General features: G+C 42.4%; 1 protein-coding gene across 1 annotated transcript in view; it reads left to right on the plus strand.

The window, feature by feature from the left end:
* Nucleotides 1-16,063, plus strand: part of LOC121545188 (leucine-rich repeat and fibronectin type-III domain-containing protein 2) — a 195,846-nt gene that overhangs the window by 162,267 nt on the left and 17,516 nt on the right. Inside the window, exon 4 of the mRNA XM_041855647.2 lies at nt 13,314-14,709. Within this exon, the coding sequence (XP_041711581.1) occupies nt 13,334-14,709 (1,376 nt within the window). The 5' untranslated portion in view covers nt 13,314-13,333. The remainder of the gene's footprint in view (nt 1-13,313; nt 14,710-16,063) is intronic.

Raw genomic sequence — 16,063 nt, forward strand, 5'->3', positions numbered from 1 at the left:
TTAACACACTAAACAGATAATTCGTGTGTTAACGAATTACGTTGGCTAGCTAGCACAGATATATTGTATTTAGCTGCTACAGTACAGTTAGCTGGTCGTGTTGGCTAGCCATTAATGGCTACTGTGTTGACCCTGTTTGGAAAACGGCTAGCTAGCTAGCTTCGTGCTACCTACAATAACTACCCACAACAGCCCACGATGCCTGACTATGACGCCATAGCTAACTAGCATGCTAGCATCCAATAACACACAGTTTAGCACCAATACTTGGTTACAACAAACCACCAAAAGTGTGTTAACACACTAAACAGATAATTCGTGTCCGTGTCTAGTTCCCTTCACAAGGCAGCAAAAATTAAACGTTGGCTAGCTAGCACAAGTACATTGTAACTAGCTGCTACAGTTCAGTTTAGCTGGTCGTGTTGGCTGGCTAGCAATGGCTACTGTGTTGACCCTGTTCGAAAAACGGCTAGCTAGCTAGCTTCGTGCTACACCCGGGACTGCCGAATACAGTGTTAACATACAATAACTTCTCACAACAGCCCACGATGCCTAACTATGACGCTATAGCCAACTAGCATGCTAGCATCCAATAACACACAGTTTAGCACCAATACTTGGTAACAACAAACTACCAATAGTGTGTTAACACACTAAACAGATAATTCGTGTCCGTGTCTAGTTCCTATCATAACGCAGCAATAATTAAACATTGGCTAGCTAGCACAAATATATTGTATTTAAGTGCTACAGTACAGTTAGCTAGTCGTGGTTGGCTAGCTAGCAATGGCTACTGTGTTGACTTTGTTTGAAAACGGCTAGCTAGCTAGCTTCGTACTACTCCGCACAGCCGAATACAATGCTAACCTACAAAAACTACCCACAACAGCCCGCGATGCCTACCTACAATACCCAACTACGATCTGAATACATAGTTAAGCCTTATTGGACAAAGCCCAAGCTATGTATAAAGCCAAACTTACCCGACGCCAGCTGATATTTGTCTTCTGCAATCAGTAGATGTAATTAAGTACAGTAGCTACTAACTACCTAACGTTGATGCCTCAGATGAGGTTAGAAAAACGGCTGAAATGGTAGGTAGCTAGCTGGGTTAATTACAGGTACTCTTAAGCGTGAAATAACATTGGAAACAGCTATCCACCGTTGCTAAACGTTACCAGTAGCTACCCGCTAGCTAGCTAGCCTCGTGCTTCGCCGGGCTACGCCGTAAACAATACTTACCTACAATAGTTACCTACAGAAACCTACAATAACTACCTAAATAACACCCAAATAACACCTAAATAAACAACCTACAATACCTAACTACAGCTACCTACCTACAATCAAATACATGGTTTAAGCTTTACTCAACGCCATAAAAGAAGCCAAGCTTACCTCCTTTTTCACTCTAAAAGCTTCTTCCTCTCCTTTCACTCAATTAGTTGGGAAAAAGGAGCTACCAACACACCTCTGTGACAAGCTACAAGCTTGTCACACCTGTATTTGGGGAGTTTCTCCCATTCTTCTCTGCAGATCCTCTCAAGCTCTGTCAGGTTGGATGGGGAGAGTTGCTGCACAACTATTTTCAGGTCTCTCCAGAGATGTTCGATCAGGTTTAAGTCCGGGCTCTGGCTGGGCCATTCAAGGACATTCAGAGACTTGTCCCGAAGCCACTCCTGTGTTGTCTTAGCTGTGTGCTTAGGGTCATTGTCCTGTTGGAAGGTGAACCTTTGCCCCAGTCTGAGGTCCTGAGATCTCTGGAGCAGGTTTTCATCTCTCTGTACTTTGCTCCGTTCACTTTTGCCTCGATCCTGACTAGTCTCCCAGTCCCTGCCGCTGAAAAACATCCCACAGCATGATGCTGCCACCACCATGCTTCACCGTAGGGATGGTGCCAGGTTTCCTCCAGATGTGACGCTTGGCATTCAGGCCAAAGAGTTCAATCTTGGTTTCATCAGACCAGAGAATCTTGTTTCTCATGGTCTGAGAGTCTGTAGGTGCGGGCTGTCATGTGCCTTTTACTGAGGAGTGGCTTCCATCTGGCCACTCTACCACAAAGGCCTGATTGGTGTAGTGCTGCAGAGATGGTTGTCCTTCTGGAAGATTCTCCCATCTCCACAGAGGAACTCTAGAACTTTGTCAGAGTGACCATTGGGTTCTTGGTCACCTCCCTGACCAAGGCCCTTTTCGCCTGATTTCTCAGTTTGTCCGGGCGGCCAGCTCTAGGAAGAGTCTTGGTGGTTCCAAACTTCTTCCATTTAAGAGTGATGGAGGCCACTGTGTTCTTGGGGACCTTCAATGCTGCAGAAATGTTTTTGCACCCTTCCCCAGATCTTTGCCTTGACAGAATCCTGTCTCGGGGGTCTACAGACAATTCCTTTGACCTCATGGCTTGGTTTTTGCTCTGACATGCATTGTCAACTGTGGGACCTGATATAGACAGGTCTGTGCCTTTCCAAATCATGTCCAATCAATTGAATTTACCACAGGTGGACTCCAATCAAGTTGTAGAAACATCTCAAGGATGATCAATGGAAACAGGATACACCTGAACTCAATTTCGAGTCTCATAGCAAAGGGTCTGAATTCTTATGTAAATAAGTTTATTTATATACACTACCAGTCAAAAGTTTGGACACACGTATTCATTCAAGTTTTATACAAAAAATACATTGTAGAATAATAGAGAAGACATCACAACTATGGAATAACACATATGGAATTGTGTAGTAACCAAAAAAGTGTTAAACAAATCAAAATATTTATATTTTATATTTAAGATTCTTCAAATAGCCACCCTTTGCCTTGATGACATCTCATCCCAAACCATCTCAATTGGGTTGAGATCGGGTGATTGTGGAGGCCAGGTCATTTGATGCAGCACTCCATCACTCTTCTTCTTGGTCAAATAGCCCTTACACAGCCTGGAGGTGTGTTTTGGGTCATTGTCCTGTTGAAAAACAAATGATAGTCCCACTAAGCACAAACCAGACGGGATGGCATATCGCTGCAGAATGCTGTGGTAGCCATGCTGGTTAAGTGTGCCTTGATTTCTTAATAAATCACTGACAGTGCCACCAGCAAAGCACCCCCACACCATCACACCTCCTCCTCCATGCTTCACGGTGGGAACAATACATGCAGAGATCATCCGTTCACCTACTCTGCATCTCACAAAGACACTGCGATTGGAACCAAAAATCTCAAATTTGTACACATCAGACCAAAGGACAGATTTCCACTGGTCTAATGTCCATTTGTGTGTTGTGGCCCAAGCAAGTCTCTTCTTATTATTGGTGTCCTTTAGTAGTGGTTTCTTTGCAGCAATTCGACCATGAAGGCCTGATTCACGCACTCCTCTGAACAGTTGATGTTGAGATGTGTCTGTTACTTGAACTCTGTGAAGCATTAATTTGGGCTGCAATCTGAGCTGCAGTTAACTCTAATGAATGTATCCTCTGCAGCAGAGGTAACTCTGGGTCTTCCATTCCTGTGGCGGTCCTCATGAGAGCCAGTTTCATCATAGCACTTGATGGTTTTTGCGACTGCACTTGAAGAAACTTTCAAAGTTCTAGACATTTTCCGGATTGACTGACCTTCATGTCTTAGAGTAATGATGGACTGTTGTTTCTCTTTGCTTATTTGAGCTGTTCTTGCCATAATAGGGCTATCTTCTGTATACCACCCCTACCTTGTCACAACACAACTGATAGGCTCAAAAAAATAAAATTTTAAAAATTTTAAAAATCCACAAATTAACTTTTTATTGAAATGCATTCCTGGTGACTACCTCATGGAGCTGGTTGAGAGAATGCCAAGAATGTTCAAAGCTGTCATCAAGGCAAAGGGTGGCTATTTTGAAGTATCTCAAATATAAAATATATTTTGATTTGTTTAACACTTTTTTGGTTACTACATGATTCCATATGTGTTATTTGATAGTTTAGATGTCTTCACTATTAATATACAAAAGTAGAAAATAGTAAAAATAAAGAAAAACTCTTGAATGAATAGGTGTGTCCAAACTATATATATATATATATATATATATATATATATATATATATATATATATATATATATATATATATATATATGTGTATGTACAGTGGGGAGAACAAGTATCTGATACACTGCCGATTTTGCAGGTTTTCCTACTTACAAAGCATGTAGAGGTCTGTAATTTTTATCATAGGTACACTTCAACTGTGAGAGACGGAATCTAAAACAAAAATCCAGAAAATCACATTGTATGATTTTAAAGTAATTAATTTGCATTTTATTGCATGACATAAGTATTTGATACATCAGAAAAGCTGAACTTAATATTTGGTACAGAAACCTTTGTTTGCAATTACAGAGATCATACATTTCCTGTAGTTCTTGTCCAGGTTTGCACACACTGCAGCAGGGATTTTGGCCCACTCCTCCATACAGACCTTCTCGAGATCCTTCAGGTTTCGGGGCTGTCGCTGGGCAATACGGACTTTCAGCTCCCTCCAAAGATTTTCTATTGGGTTCAGGTCTGGAGACAGGCTAGGCCACTCCAGGACCTTGAGATGCTTCTTACGGAGCCACTCGATAGTTGCCCTGGCTGTGTGTTTCGGGTCGTTGTCTGCTGGAAGACCCAGCCACGACCCATCTTCAATGCTCTTACTGAGGGAAGGAGGTTGTTGGCCAAGATCTCGCGATACATGGCCCCATCCATCCTCCCCTCAATACGGTGCAGTCGTCCTGTCCCCTTTGCAGAAAAGCATCCCCAAAGAATGATGTTTCCACCTCCATGCTTCACGGTTGGGATGGTGTTCTTGGGGTTGTACTCATCCTTCTTCTTCCTCCAAACACGGCGAGTGGAGTTTAGACCAAAAAGCTCTATTTTTGTCTCATCAGACCACATGACCTTCTCCCATTCTTCCTCTGGATCATCCAGATGGTCATTGGCAAACTTCAGACGGGCCTGGACATGCGCTGGCTTGAGCAGGGGGACCTTGCGTGCGCTGCAGGATTTTAATCCATGATGGCGTAGTGTGTTACTAATGGTTTTTTTTGAGACTGTGGTCCCAGCTCTCTTCAGGTCATTGACCAGGTCCTGCCGTGTAGTTCTGGGCTGATCCCTCACCTTCCTCATGATCATTGATGCCCCCACGAGGTGAGATCTTGCATGGAGCCCCAGACCGAGGGTGATTGACCGTCATCTTGGACTTCTTCCATTTTCTAATAATTGCGCCAACAGTTGTTGCCTTCTCACCAACCTGCTTGCCTATTGTCCTGTAGCCCATCCCAGCCTTGTGCAGGTCTACCATTTTATCCCTGATGTCCTTACACAGCTCTCTGGTCTTGGCCATTGTGGAGAGGTTGGAGTCTGTTTGATTGAGTGTGTGGACAGGTGTCTTTTATACAGGTAACGAGTTCAAACAGGTGCAGTTAATACAGGTAATGAGTGGAGAACAGGAGGGCTTTCTAAAGAAAAAACTAACAGGCCTGTGAGAGCCGGAATTCTTACTGGTTGGTAGGTGATCAAATACTTATGTCATGCAATAAAATGCAAATTAATTACTTAAAAATCATACAATGTGATTTTCTGGATTTTTTCTGGAACCTGCAAAATCGGCAGTGTATCAAATACTTGTTCTCCCCACTGTATATATAGACATTTGCATACATTTCACCAAAAAAGTTTTCACTTTGTTATTATGGGGTATTGTGTATAGGTTGTTGAGGAAAGAAAATAATGTATTCAATTTTAGAGTAAGGCTGTAACATAAAAAAATGTGGAAAAAGTCAAGTTGTCTGAATATTTTTACTGAATACTTGGAAATTATGCAGATAATTACATTAATAGAAGCCACAATCTATCTGCAAAATTAAACCAAAAACCAGCAAATGCTAGGCCCTCCATGGAATGAGTGACACCCTGCTTTAGTTGAAATTCATTCATGGGATTTGTTACTATCTCAAAGAAAGTGGACAGTCAAAGAAAGGGTAAAAAGGAAAATGATAGGTGTTTTGAGCACTGAATGGCTGAAAAGTCTTGGCTGTCAACAGTAAGCGACATACTGTGCTTTGCTAAAATGCCAGAAGTGGAGACACATTATCTCAGTTTCCCCCTAGGAATAGATTGTCTTAGCTGCGATTGAACCTGATCCTCCTGTATTTCTCCGACAAATGCTTGTCAGAAACATGACATTTAATCACTTTTCTGAGAATGTGTCTGGGAGTTGATCGCCTGCCTCATATCACACTAGTTGGCAATCCAGTAACTACATGGCTCAGACTGAGCTTGTACCTACTGATGCATAAATGCAGACATATTCTTCTCAGATTAATCAGATACAGTGGCTTCAGCGCAGACCTTGTGTGTATATGTGTGTGTGGGTGTGTGCGTGCGTGCGCGTGTGTGAGTTAATGAAAGAGATGATAGCTCTTCTCTCTTCTTGAACAATGTAGAGTTTGCTGTTGTTTCCACATTTGCATGGTCAGTGGTTCCACCCAAAAGTTATCCATGTGATCATTGATGCAATCAAGGTTTCATATATCGAAATGAAGTTTACCATCTCTCATACACCCAACAAAACGATTCATGGGAGAGACAACAGAAGAACGTGAGGGCTGTTGGAAAGAGATAAGGGAAGAGGGATTGGTAAAGTTTAGCATCTCAAATGGTTCACCAGTGTTTGTTGTTGTTCTAGGTGTACTAGTGTGTTTGCAAATCAATGGCTTTGGCCTTGATTGATGGGTGCCACTGATTGGGTGGTGCCAGGGCAGGATGGAACTGTCACTCAAGGGCTACCTGAGCCAGAGCTTCATCTAACAGATGGCAATACAGCTGTGCTCAAATGCTCTTCTGAAGGTTACGCTTGGCAAACAAACTCCCTCTCCCTCTCTGGCGGTATTGTTCTCACTCCCCCGCTTCCTTGTTAAGGCTCTCTTTCTTTCATTGTCTTTCTCTCTCCGTCTCCCTTTCCTATACTGTCTGTTAGTGACCGTGAGTATTTGTCTGCTGCTTTGCTTTCAAAAGCTGCAACCTTCCATCCAAAATAGCAAATACTTCCTTGTTAATGCACTTTTCGCACACAGACATATATTACAATTTGGTGGCTTGTGTGTTGAGATTGAACTGTATGTTTTCAGAGATTTGTATCATTGTTTTAACATGGGGTAAGCAATGTACACTACCGTTCAAAAGTTTGGGGTCACTTTAGAAATGTCATTTTTTTTTAAAGAAAAGCCATTTTTGTTTTTGTTAATGTTGTAAATGGCTATTGTAGCTGGAAACGGCTGATTTTTTTAACGGAATATCTACATAGGCGTACAGAGGCCCATTATCAGCAACCATCAGTCCTGTGTTTCAACTGGCAGCTTCATTAAATAGTACCCGCAAAACACCAGTCTTAACGTCAACAGTGAAGAGGCAACTCCGGGATGCTGACCTTCTAGGCAGAGTTGCAAAGAAAAAGCCATATCTCAGACTGCCCATCTTAAACTTTTATTTTTATAGGCCAGTGAGATATGGCTTTTTCTTTGCAACTCTGCCTAGAAGGTCAGCATCCCGGAGTCGCCTCTTCACTGTTGACGTTGAGACTGGTGTTTTGCGGATACTATTTAATGAAGCTGCCAATTGAGGACCTGTGAGCCGCCTGTTTATCAAACTAGACACTCTAATGTATTTGTCCTCTTGCTCAGTTGTGCACCGGGGCCTCCCACTTCTCTTTCTATTCTGGTTAGAGCCAGTTTGCGCTGTTCTGTGAAGGAAGTAGTACACAGCGTTGCACATGATCTTCAGTTTCTTGGCAATTTCTCGCATGGAATAGCCTTCATTTCTCAGAACAAGAATAGACTAACGAGTTTCAGAAGAAAGTTATTTGTTTCTGGCCATTTTGAGCCTGTAATCGAGCCCACAATTGCTGATGCTCCAGATACTCAACTAGTCTCAAGAAGGCCAGTTTTATTGCTTCTTTAATCAGCACAACAGTTTTCAGTTGTGCTAACATAATTGCAAAAGGGTTTTCTAATGATCAATTAGCCCTTTAAAATTATAAACATGGATTAGCAAACACAACGTGCCATTGGAACACAGGACTGATGGTTGCTGATAATGGGCCTCTGTACGACTATGTATATATTCCATTAAAAATCAGCAGTTTCCAGCTACAATAGCCATTTATAACATTAACAATGTCTACACTGTATTTCGGATCAATTTGATGTTATTTTAATGGACAAAAAAAATGCTTTTCTTTCGAAAACAAGGACATTTCCAAGTGACCCCAAACTTTTGAACGGTAGTGTATATTGTAAATATGTGGCTTTGAAATAACATATTTAATGTATAGCGTATTGGCATTCTATAGAACTATAAACCATGAATTCATAATTTCATCAAATGGATAGAAAGGAAATGCATTTGACCTGTAAACCTCCTTGTGTATAACGTTTCATTATTCCCACTGATTAGATACCATTAGATCCTCCAAAGAACTGACCCAGGGTCCCTCATAATAACACAAGATCCAAGAAGTGCAGCCCTCTCACATTTCAGATCCTGTTATCATCCGAGGATGAGACGGTTAGCTAAATGTGTCAGCTAAAAATGGTTGACGGTATTTAAGGGCTACTTTCATTTCACCTTGAATCCAGACATTCACACTGGTTTCAATTAAGGCCTGCGTCTGGCTCTCTCCCGCTCCGTTTCGTTAGACCCTTTGTTCTGAAGGTCCATTTAGGGGTCGCTATAGGGAGCCTGGTGACTCTCTAGGTCTTCAGTAAATTGACTTTGATACCAGGGGCTCCTACCTACCTTCATCCTGTCTCAATGCCTCTGTGATTGTACCCCCTGGCTTTTGCCTCTCTCCTGAAAGGTCACTCTCTCCCTTTCTCTCGCCTGGCTTTCTCTCTATCGGTCTTTCTCCTTCTCTCTTCCTCACTCCCTCCTCTCTTTACTTTACCTCCTACAGTCCTCTTCACCTCCACAGATGAAGGACACTTTTACGGTAATCTTTCCACTCCTTAGTTCATCAGGGCCACATCATTATATTTTTCTGCACTTACATCATCACTTTACACTAAGCCAGCCCTCTCCATCCTCCATCTCTTCCTCAGCTCCTTTCACCTTCTGTACTTCAGAGGCTGCCGGATGTACGTATGTTGCAAGCAAACCTGGGTCAAAATAGTATTTATTTTCTTTCAAATACTGAAGGTGCACTTGATTTAGCTCACCCAGTACATTTGAATAGTGCAAACCGCATCAAGCAAGCACATTTAAGTGCACCCAAAGTAATTGAAATAAGAGTATAACTTTCGCTGGTGTGGCACATTGGTTACAAGTGTCCTTTGTTTTACTACAGCAGAGAAAGCAAAACAAATGGGCCTCCTTCTACCAAAGGGGATAGCAGAGTCATTTCATTGATTTATCATTTACATTTTTACTCATTTAGCAGACGCTCTTATCCAGAGCAATTCGGGTTAAGTGCCTTGCTCAAGGGCACATCAACACATTTTTCACCTAGTAAGCTCAGGGATTAGAACCAGCGACCTTTCGGTTACTGGCACAATGCTCTTAACCACTAAGCTACCTGCCGAACTGAGAATGAAGGATCAAACCCCCCGGTCAATAATTTTGTTTAGTCATTTCCATCTTTCGTTCTTTCCCTCAGTCTTTTCTGACAACTCTTCATTCTGCAATTGCACCGTGCCAAAATAAAAAGATCGAAGTCAAAATCTTCTCAGTTTTATATAATCTGTTGCAGGCAGATACTGCACGCATCAAACTGACTACTCCAGGTGAGAAGAGGTGTCTGTCATCACAACTGACAGCTCTCACAGCGGGAACCAGTGGGGGGTGAACTACGGTGTTCTGAGAGGGTCACATAGCACGGAGTGGAGTAGGCAATTATCCTGCTAATATTTCTCCAGATTAATGTAGTACCACTAGAATTTAAAATGAGTGCGAAGCGAAAACCCTAATAGGGAACGTGATTGACGGCTGGAGAGGAAAAGGGCTGCCTACTGGGTAAATGGAGGGATTGAGTTAACAGTCTTGTTAATGAAGGTTCACATACTGTAGAGTTAATGAAGGTTCACATACTGTAGACATACCATAGAACGAAACATCTGTATCTGAAAGGCATTTTAGATATTTTAAACCTAATGCTGGATAACACAAGACGTTTTAGATATGGAGAGAGTACTGCACCTTACATCTGTCTGCAGAGATGTGAGTGCCGAAATATTCTACAATGTCAATTTGGAAAAGTGTTCTGGAATGTAAAGTGTAGTAGGACATATGAGGTCTGAAATGCATTGGTTTATGCAAGTTTAACATTTTTATTTTATGAAGTTACATCTCAAATGTGCTGCCAATTGATTTAATTGAATCTCAAATGCACTTTCTCCCCTTTAGGGTCATCATCAGCTGTATAGTTTAATCATGCAGGTGCCATATGGAGATATGTGAAAACTGCATTCATATAATCTAGCTGTCTACTTGTATGTTTCATGTTGGAAACCTTGGCATGCTGGTAGTTGTCATGCTCATTTAAAGGGGGGCTGAACTTCCTGATTTGGCCTCATTTTTCATATTGCTCATTAAGAACGCTAGCGGCCATGACTGAAGCAAAACAAGAGTTGTGTTGGGGGTGTGGTTTGATGTGAGTACTGTACACACAGCACTGATTACATTATCAATAGTGGTTAGATGAATTAGAGGACAGATAATATTTTGACCATTAAACCAACCTGATTCAAGTGTCCTCCATTAATCTGAAGCAGGACTGGTGTCTGGCCACTGCCTCCGCCTTCTGTAACAGCTCCTGATATGGTAGAGGGGTTCGCACGACTTTGCTAAACAACAAATCCGCCAGGTTTTGTACGTAGCCTGTGAATGAAAAATAAATATCAACACTCAATAAACATAGCTATATTTGTAGTAGACAAGTACCATCCTTCCTTTATTTTTGCCCTAAAAAATACACGATAACCTTTTATGAGAACAAGCATGTTGTTTTGGGTTAGCAGACGAAGCCCCTGACTGCTAGCTAGCTAGCTACCTAACGTGCAAATCCAGGTTAGTTATCATCAACATCTTTGTCCGAGCTGAATTGAGTTGGCTAGCTAGCTAATGTTAGCTAGCCAGTTCGAGTTGAAACATTATTGAACGCAAGCTGGCCATCTATATCTTATGATTGGCTAGCTAGCAAGCAAGTATCCAAATGCATGCCCTCTATTGACCCTAAATGCCAATGGCCTACAGTTAACTGTTGTTAGCATGGTATCTAGCTAACGTGAGCTTTGGTACCTGTGGATTCCCCATAATTGAAATGCTCATTCCTTCCTGCTGTCTGCCTCCAATTACCTCCGTGTGACACTCAGTCCAAATGTGGCAGTGCTAAATGGTATAATTTAAAAACTGGTATTGGCAAGAAGCGAGGTTGTCACATATAATGCATCATAATTATGAGTTATGGAAAACCACAGTATACAGGCAAAGGGGGTATTGCAAGAGGTAGATGATAAGGAGTGGTTGTTTGGTGCATTAAAAAAAAAAATAGAATAACAGATGATAGTAATGAGTTATGATTTATGCCTTGAATCTAGCAAATTAAGACGACTATCCCATGTGCCAGAAACTCGAGGCAGGCGACCATGGCAGGCCCCCCTATATGTTCCTCCGAGGGCTGGGCTTGGCAGTAACGAATGGCCCTATTAAAACATATTTAAAGTTTTGCGTGTATTTTGAATTAATTATACAAATGTCAGCGGGAATTAAATGGCGTCAGAGGAAGCCGAATGCGGCCATACATTTGCTCGAGACTTGGAAGAGTCAGCCCAACAAACTGGGAACATTCCCAGAACATTAGCTAAGATTCCCATTAAGTTCTAGTTAGGGTTTTATCTAACATTAGGATGATAACAAATAGATAAAATGTTTTAGATGAAATATAATTAGAATGTTATCCTAACATTCACTAAAATGTTGTGCACAACATCTGTAAAACATTCTCCTGATGTTACAAGAAATTTCCCAGAACATATTTAGTCTGTTCTTTAAAGGTTCCCAGAATGTTTAATTAGGTTGTGGTAACATTGTGAGAACAAACACATGATGAAGAAAGAAAATCATAAAATACAGTGTTACAAGTACACAGCATATGAAGAGGATGGGAACATTTTATTAACTGTTCTGTGTTCTGTGTCCTGATTGACCATATTTCACTGAAAAACCCCCACAAGGCCACAACTATCTCCTGGTGGCGCAGAGGGTTAATGATCCGTCTACAGAATCAAACACTGCAGGTTCACTCCCCACGTGTGCAGATTGACAACATATGAAGTGTAAAATATATGGTTATGTTCGTATGAATAAATGCTGTTCAAATGTCCTGAGAATGAAATTAAAATGCCATATAATATGTTTCTATATCACCTACAAAACAGTCCTCAAATGCAAATTGCCATTACATCTGGAGAGAAACATAATGATTGAGGAACAGTGTTAGGAGAGAGAGATTTGCTATTTGACTCCTGCTGGGTGGAGTAATATTCTAATATTATGCTCCTCAATATTTGACTAGTGTGACCAGTGCAGTTAAAGCTAGAACTACTGTAGTTTCTCCTGCTCAACAACTGTAATTTTAAGACTGATAGATTCGTTTTAAGTGCCTAAACAACATCATATTAGCAATTGGGTCATTGTAAATGTATAAGCCGAACTTAAAACTACTTTGAAAAAGCAATTCACAATGCATCCGGGGGAGAGCATATTGTGACTAGAGACCCGGTTGGTTACCAGGTTTCCAAAGTGAATTAAAAACGCAGTTGTCTTTGCACTGCAAGAATGTACATTAATTGAATGGACTAAATTATGAAATGCTATAATTTTTAAACAAAAGGAGACTTACAGTAACAGTGTATTTATTCAAACATGCTTTCAAACATGTAGGAAGAATATACATTTGTATGTCCTGGTTACTGATTTGGTTTAAATATTCTCTAGGTATGATGTGACTGGGACTCATGCACAGTACATACTGTAAGTTAATAACTATGATGGCCACAGATAAAGCAAATTGCCCATAAACCTGCTTACTAACATAATGCTATTGCAAATGGTCACCAACTGCACATGGTTCCTCACATATTGGTGGTCCTAATGTGTCTTTATTTTACTGAATAAAGGGCTGAGTGTGATGAACTTTCGACCACTGATGAAAGTATGTAATTTAATCATCTGTGCCTCCTTTCTCTGTAAGGTCTTTCGTCATTACTTGGACAAAATTATCTTACCATGCTCTTCTCTTCTCTGTCTTTCGTAGGTCCCTGCATATGATCTATCATGGACAAAGTGCTCAGCAGCCTCCTGCTTCTGGGAACCGCAGTGATGATGGCCCACGCATGCCCCAAGTACTGTGTCTGCCAGAACCTGTCTGAGTCCCTGGGTACCCTCTGCCCATCCAAAGGACTGCTCTTTGTGCCTCTGGACATAGACCGGCGGACCGTGGAGCTCCGCCTGGGCGGAAACTTCATCCTCAAGGTCACACCGCAGGACTTTGCCAACATGACGGGCCTGGTGGACCTCACCTTGTCCCGCAACACCATCAGCGCCATCCAGCCTTTCTCCTTCCTCGACCTGGAGACCCTGCGCTCTTTGCACCTGGACAGTAACCGCCTGACCGAGCTGGGTCCGGATGACCTGCGTGGCCTTGTCAACCTGCAGCACCTCATCCTCAACAACAACCAGCTCAACCGCATCTCCAAGGTGGCCTTTGACGATCTGATGCTGACACTGGAAGACCTGGACCTGTCCTACAATAACTTGCGGGGCGTACCTTGGGAGTCCATCCGCAAGATGGTCAACCTCCACCAGTTGAGTCTTGATCATAACCTCATCTCGCACATCGCAGAGGGGACGTTTACAGACCTGGACAAGCTGGCGCGCCTGGACCTCACATCCAACCGGCTCCAGAAGCTCCCGCCGGACCCTATCTTCGCCCGTTCCCAGACTAACGTAATACTGACCACTCCCTACGCCCCTCAGCTTTCCCTGAGCTTCGGGGGAAACCCACTGCATTGCAACTGTGAAGTGCTTTGGCTCCGGAGGCTGGACCGAGAGGACGATATGGAGACCTGCGCTTCCCCTTCCAATCTAAAGGGACGCTACTTCTGGTATGTGCGGGAAGAGGAGTTTGTCTGTGAACCGCCCCTGATCACCCAACATACGCACAAGTTGTTAGTGCTGGAGGGCCAAACGGCTAGCCTGCGCTGCAAAGCTATCGGTGACCCAATGCCGATCATACACTGGGTCACCCCAGACTACCGTATGATTAGCAATTCGTCTCGAGCGACTGTGTACGATAATGGCACCCTGGATATTACCATCACCACGTCCAAGGATTACGGCACCTTCACTTGCATCGCAGCCAACGCAGCAGGGGAATCGACCGCCTCTATAGAACTGTCCATCATTCAACTGCCCCACCTCAGCAATGGTACCAACCGCACCGCACAGCCCAAGTCCCGGCTCTCGGACATCACCAGCTCTACCAAGACCAGTAAGGGGGAGTCCAAGCCTGCACCGGAAAAGGTGGTATCCGTATCTGAGGTGTCCGCATCCTCTGCTCTGGTCAAGTGGACTGTTAGCAAAACAGCACCCAAGGTCAAGATGTACCAGCTCCAGTACAACTGCTCCGAAGATGAAGTCCTGATTTACAGGTAAATAACATTACGTGTGACTTTGTTTTTATAGACTTGATGGTTTGATCAGAGGTGGTTGCAAGATCACAATACAGCTTAACAAGTCTCTAGGGTCCCCATTTGTCTTTAGAACTTTAGAACACTTCAGTTGTTCGTAACCAGTCTGTCGCCAATGAATTGCTAAATACATCCGACATGTAGCCTACTGCTCTTAGGTGTTACCCAAACAGTATTGACAGCATGTCCTCTTGACACTTTCCTAAACGTTTGCTTTTGATAACCCAATGCAGACAAGAGATTCTTCAGAGAATAACAATACCTACGCCTGCAATTAACAAGCACTGAGCCAGGCACTTCACCTCACACTTGCAGTGCAAATGTTTCATCAAAGTGAAACCAACCACAACTATTATCCCAATCCCAATGCCCTAGACAATTAGGAATAAATAGAATACTTTTTTAGAAATAAATCTGTAGGCTTTGTGACATTCACTCTGTAAAATATCCCTGCCATCCAAACATTTTCCAGCTTAAAAAAAATAAGCACTTGCTTTAGTGATGGAAGAGGTCCAAACAACCACAAATGTTCCCACTACAACAAATGAACAGAAAACACACATGAGTATAATGATAATTAGCCTGGCAGTACAACACTTTACATTTAGGTTGCCTGTGTAGTAACGTTGTAATTACACTAGTAACAGCATGTTCAAACCTAATAGCATTAGAATTGCACTAGGAACAGTTACCCGGCCCTGTATCTGACTCCATCGCTATAAGAAGTTAAGGGAAACACATTGGCAGATCTAGACTAGCAGGCCTGGGAATAAACCATATATCTCCCCTGCCTCCCTATAGCTTGATGTGGTTAAGTATGCTGAGGGACTGTCCCTGGATATTTACTACCGTTATATTAATAAAATAATTGTGCGGGAATTGGTAAAGCGGCCACTGGGCTGTTGCTGAATGCAGTTACAGTAAGTTATGTATAGATCGTAAAACCTTCGTAAACACTTGAAATTGAATACCAATGTACCCCCTTAGCAATACTTTACCTTTTAATGGCCGACGTGCCCTAGCCCTGTGAGATTTACCTCTTATGCAAGTCCCGGATTCTGAATTGTTTAACAACGGAGAGTGGACACTATGGAGATCTGCTGTTGCTTATTGGTTTGCTTGGGGAATGCGATATTGAAATCATGCACAGATATTACTTTGCTCAAAAGACTGAATAGAACTCATCGTCTCTTAAGAATACAATAATATAATATGTTTATCTGATTTGCTTACCAGGCACATTCAGTGCTCGTTTTTTCACGGTGCTCTCTTACAGACCAAGAAGTAATATAATTTCCTCAATATAGCTACATCT

Source organism: Coregonus clupeaformis, chromosome 29 (assembly GCF_020615455.1).
Source record: "Coregonus clupeaformis isolate EN_2021a chromosome 29, ASM2061545v1, whole genome shotgun sequence".
In the NCBI taxonomy this organism is placed as follows: domain Eukaryota; kingdom Metazoa; phylum Chordata; class Actinopteri; order Salmoniformes; family Salmonidae; genus Coregonus; species Coregonus clupeaformis.